We start from the raw sequence: 5,342 nt of genomic DNA, 5'->3' as shown, positions 1-5,342 counted from the left end.
TGGCGCACAAAAGAAATGGATATTGGAAATCTCTTTCTGCCGGTATAAAAAATGATCTTAGCCGCATCACGAAAAGATCTACACAGTAGAGTTTGTGAGCCTGCGACGTCACGCTCTCTGTGACTATGTAAATTTCACGAACTTAGCTTTTTAGATTAAATGTCACTTTAACGTCGGTCATATACTTTTACAGTATTGTTATCTTATCATGCGATCCATGTGTTTTTAGTACAAAAGTTTAGCTGTCCCGTAGCAACGCACGGGCACGAACCTATTTACATATATATACTCGAACCTGTGTGTACATGATTATATGGAGATGCAGCAGAACTTATTCATGGATTTATTGGCGCATGAAAGAAATGGATATCGTATAATTCTTTCTGCCGATATAAAATATTATCTTAGTTGTATCACGAAAAAAGTCTATACAGTAGAGTTTATGAGCCTGCGACGTCGCGCTCTCTGTGACTGTGTTAATTTCACGAACTTTGCTTTTTGAATTAAATATCACTTTGACGTCGGTATTTAATTTAACAGTATTGTTATTTTATTGTGCGATCCGTGTGTTTTTAGTATAAAAGATTTAGTTGTCTTGTAGCAACGCACGGATACGCTACGTAGTCTAGAGTTTAAAGATAAAACCCACGCTATGCTAATAATTCAGGAGGTAGAATAGACTTTCTATTTATTGTGGGCTTACTTTGGCCCTTATTTGGGCATCCCAGCTCCAGATGGGCCCAAAACGAAGCCCAACAAACGTTTCGCACACGCACCGACGCACGTGAGGCGAGAAGGGAATTCCAGTTCCAAATTCCCAATTCCCCAAACCCCTAGTAGACACGCGTCTCCCTCTCCTCGCGCCCGCCATGGCAGCCGCCGCCTCAGCCTGCGGCGGCGCCGGCTGCGGGCCGCAGTGCTCCTCCTCCGCAGGCGGCGAGGGGGATGCTTCGGCGGACAGCATGGGACGCCTTTAGATGTCCGGCGCCGCCGCCACCGCCACGTGCGGCAAGTGCGACGGCGGCGGCGCTGCCGTCGCGGTGGCCGGGGGCGTCGGCTTGTGCGTCGACTGCTTCCGGGCTCACCTCTTCGGGAAGTTCAAGCTCGCCGTCACGAGCAACGCCATGGTGCGCCCCACAGACGCCGTCCTCCTCGCCTTCTCCGGCGGTCCCGCCTCCAGGTCCCCAGTTCTCCCTATTTCTTCCCCTTCATTATTTATTTCTATGCCTTCTCTTCACCGGGTAATTTGGGAAAAACTGTGCACAGTGACGAGAGATCAATACACAGCAGGTACCCAGTTCTCCCTATTTTTTCCCTTCCTTATTTCTAGGCCTTCTCTCTATCGGGTAATTTGGGCGGGTAATTTGGGTAAACTGTGCACAGTGACGAAAGATCAATACATAACATCTCGAAAAGAAAAGGGATCAATGGACACGGCCAACATATATAGCGTTGGGTTCGAGCTATATTACAATTTACAAAATCATGGGTTGCAGGATAATCAGTTTGGCTGTTTTTATGTTGCTTCAGTGCTTCACTTGAATTGTTTTGTTATGATCCACTGAGTGTAAGTGTTGCCGCACAAACATAGGGTGGCTCTGCAATTCATACACGAGATGCAGTCCAAGGCGATCCAAAGCTGGGAGACGAGTAACTCCCAGGCCCTGCCAACCTTCAGCCTTGGCGTCGCATTCGTCGACGAGAGCGTCCTTTCAGTGAGTCCGGGACACGAAATCGATACGGCGATCGAAGATATCAACTCGATCGTGTCGAGTTTATCACCAGGAGATAAGCAATTGCACGTCGCCCCTCTTGAGGACGTGATCTCGTCTGGATCAGATGACAAGGCGGCCAGGCTGAAGGAGCTGGTCAGCGTGATCAATGATGAGATGGGTAGGGACGACTTTATTCGGTGCCTGCGCATGCTTTCACTGCAGAAGGTGCTTCCCTTCAGTGCTTGTCTATGCTTTCACATGTTTTTATCTTTATATAGGTCGAACTTACCATTTCATGTCTGATATTTTGCTCAGATTGCACTGGAAAATGGCTACACCAAGATCATGCTGGGAACGTGTGCTTCTGGAATAGCATGCCATGTGCTATCTGCAACCGTGAACAGGGGCGGATCCAAAGGGGTGCTGCCGGGGCTACAGCCCCCCCTAGTGAGCCTGATTTCTTCATTAGACCACGGTTACTTAGCCTCAAATCACTATTAATCTCTAGCTCTAGCCCTAAATCTTCATTATTTAGCCCCCCCTTTGTTCCCATCCTGCATCCGCCACTGACCGTGAAGGTATATAGCTGATCTGGTGATGTTTGATCGTTCTTGAAAAGAACATCAGAGAGCTCTGAGAGCATAATGGAATTACTAATTTTCCCAGGGGCAAGGCTACGCTTTACCAGCTGATGTCCAGTATGTTGATACACGGTAGGAAGTGCCTGTGGTTCTTCCACTTCATGATTGCCTGGCCCAAGAGCTTAACTTGCTCTGTGAACTTGATAGGTAAGATAAACGCTCACTTATTAGCCTAGTTGTCTGTTGTTCTTGCAGTGTTTTTTATTATAAATAATGGGTTCTCTGGTCAGTTTGAAGACACAGCAACTTCTCAATAGGCCTTGCAGCGGCATCAATGGCTTAGTTGCATCCTTTGTTTCACGGCTAAGGGTAGGGCCTCTTGTTCTTTGCATGTCACTTTCTTGCAGACCTAAAATTTTAGCTACTCTGTAATTGAGCTGAAGCTGTACTCTTGTTTGATGATTACTTTTATGAATATCTTGTGGGGCAGCACAAGCCATAGTTTTAAACATTTTCTCGTTTCTATTTACAGGAAGAGAACCCTTCCCGAGAGCATACCATTTTAAGAACTGCACAAAAGCTTAAACCATTCTCTTTTAACAAGCTCAGCAAACGGTTACCATGATTTCCTGCCGTCACGGCTTCGTCCCAAGTTTCAGAACATTGATGCCAACGAGTCTACTTTCTCTGAGATTCTTTGCCTGATATGTGGAAGCCCGTTCAGTGAATCAGAACTCCAGAATTTGGAAAACACAAAGCACAAGGTTCAGAAGAAAATTGATCTGTATACTGCTCATTGTTGTCAAAGCTGCCATTTCCAGATTCTCCCAGCAGCTACAGATATGCATGGACATTTCTTTTCACTACTACCGAAGCTTTGGACTGAGAAAGTGGACACTGCATCTGCCAGCCATAGCTCAGTAAGGTGAGGCTGACACATCTTTCTTTACGTGCTGCCTCATTGTCTGGGTATTTTTAGTGCATGTTATCAGTGATTTACTAAGGCAAACATGTTGGGTGTATTTCTGTATGTTGGGCTCTCTATTCATCGAAGCTGACATGGGGGATTCTGTATGTTGGGCTCTCTATTCACCGAAGCTGACATGGGGGAGGCAATAAAAAGAGATTTAAAGGGTTGGGATATACTTAGAGATCTTTGTTTAGATAGGAGTGCTTGGAAAGCAGCTATCGACGTGCCTGAACCGTGACTAGGGGCTCATGTTGGGTTTCAACTCTAGCCTACCCCAACTTGCTTGGGACTAAAAGGGTGGGCTCTCTATTCATTTACTAATATCATGTCATGTTCATTCTTTCAAGTGCACTGATACGGTAAAGTGTTTATTTCAGAGATCAGATAGCGGACTACCTGCTGGATGAAGATGATGAAAACTGACATTAATCTCTGATTTCATGACATAATTTGTTGGAGGCATAATGTTTAATTCATATGGAATGTCCGAATGCTGGTTTATACTGACATGTTTCGTTTGTTGTACAAGAAGACATACCAGTTCTAATTGGGCCTCACACAGGCATATGCCAAACTTATAGATAGCAGTGTTCTTTTCCCCTTGATGAAACCAGTGTTACTAGTATGGCACTGCTCTATTGAGCTCCTGATATTCTCAAACTCATCCGGGATCTGTATAGTGATGAGGCAAACCATCACTTGCCAGCAAGTTTCCACTCATTTTATCAAGACAGCGCAGGTTGGAGAGCTGAATGTTTCCCACTTACATGTGATCTCATATCGATTGGTCTCATCTCTCGTGCTGTGCCAGCTATTCTGCCAGCAAACATTGTAACAAGCTGAATTTATCCAGTGATTTGAACAATTCATTTTCTCTATAAATTATGTATGTACTGTGGTTATAATCAATTAGCCCCCTCTATACACGATTCGAAGGATACTTTTGGCATTGTGGGATGTACAGACTAGTGCTGCATATTTGTCCCTTGTAGGCCTGAAGGGATGCACATCCTATTCCCAATGCAAAGCATATGCACATGACATATCACATACAAATGTATAATACTTGAGCAGTTGCAGGAAATGAAGTGGTAACACTGCAGATAAGTGGTCCCTTGCATTTTGCTTTGTGCAACTACCTTATCAACTTGCATTTCACTGCATTATCATGTAACTTATATTTCATCCCTGTGAGTGCAGTAAGTCATTTTATACTAGACCTTTGGCTGTCTTTTCCCCTGCATTCTAGTGCATTGTCTCATCTAATGGCTAGTAGCTACCACGTTACAAGTGTATTGGAGCCTTTCTTGTGAAATGCATCGCATGCGTGCTTGCATCCATGTGCACTGCTCAGTGTTGCTGAGCCCATACACTGGTCAAATATTGGGAACCTATATCATATAAGTAATTAGGTTAAAGCTTGTAAAGGTTAGACCTTTTGGTTAGCCACTTTAATCTGATTGGGCTGGCATAAAGCCTGACAAGTAATCCTAGCCAACGTGCAAGGGCTTATCCAGCTTTTCATCGATGACGGCAACACAAATGCATACAAAGCCGCCCCAAGGTCCTACAGGGCCTTTCATTTTAGATGGTTGGAACAGGATTTATAAAACCGACTACCCGGTTGATGGCTGATGTTGATGGATTCTGGCAGAGTTTGACAAAACTTTCAAACTTCAAATGTTCTTCGCTGTTCAATCGTCAGAGTATGTGAATAAACAATGGGGTTATGATTATCGTCAGAGTATGTGAATAAACAATGGGGTTATCGATTAGCAGCCTATTCGTTTGGCTGTGACTTGTCGTAAACGATCGTAAATTTTCAGCCAGAACAGTATTTTTCTCTCACACAAACCAGTCAGCAGTACTTCTTCACAAACTAGCAACAATATGAACCAGTCAACCGAACAAGCTGTAGGAGCCCACTAAAATGGTCCATAAATCTCTCAGGGGATGCTGCCTGCTTTGGTTTCTATTTCTTTTCACCAGCTTTGTTTTGTTTTTTGTTTTTTTTTTTTGCCTGTTTTGAAGGATCAAAGTTATTTGCAATTGCTACTCAAATTACTTTTGAACTCG

At 44.3% G+C, this 5,342-nt stretch overlaps 1 protein-coding gene across 2 annotated transcripts; it reads left to right on the top strand.

Moving 5' to 3' along the window:
• Window positions 1-839: 839 nt before the first annotated feature.
• LOC136508707 (cytoplasmic tRNA 2-thiolation protein 2-like) lies at window positions 840-4,201 on the top strand. Of its 2 annotated transcripts, none has more exons than XR_010772090.1 (8): window positions 840-1,127; window positions 1,592-1,940; window positions 2,031-2,293; window positions 2,382-2,503; window positions 2,587-2,665; window positions 2,829-3,221; window positions 3,351-3,563; window positions 3,644-4,201. XR_010772090.1 is itself a non-coding variant. In XM_066503457.1 (8 exons), exons 1-3 carry the CDS (start codon window positions 978-980, stop codon window positions 2,214-2,216), a joined length of 738 nt encoding a protein of 245 aa, XP_066359554.1. In that variant the 5' UTR covers window positions 840-977; the 3' UTR covers window positions 2,217-2,293; window positions 2,382-2,503; window positions 2,587-2,665; window positions 2,829-3,221; window positions 3,351-3,563; window positions 3,644-4,201. The 2 variants fall into 2 exon arrangements, 1 of the variants encoding a protein (XP_066359554.1); XM_066503457.1 differs by having other exon boundaries at window positions 840-1,180.
• The last annotated feature ends 1,141 nt before the right edge of the window (window positions 4,202-5,342 follow it).

This window comes from Miscanthus floridulus, chromosome 15, assembly GCF_019320115.1.
Source record: "Miscanthus floridulus cultivar M001 chromosome 15, ASM1932011v1, whole genome shotgun sequence".
NCBI classification, from domain to species: Eukaryota; Viridiplantae; Streptophyta; class Magnoliopsida; order Poales; family Poaceae; genus Miscanthus; species Miscanthus floridulus.
This window is presented reverse-complemented; position numbering and strand designations above follow the sequence as displayed.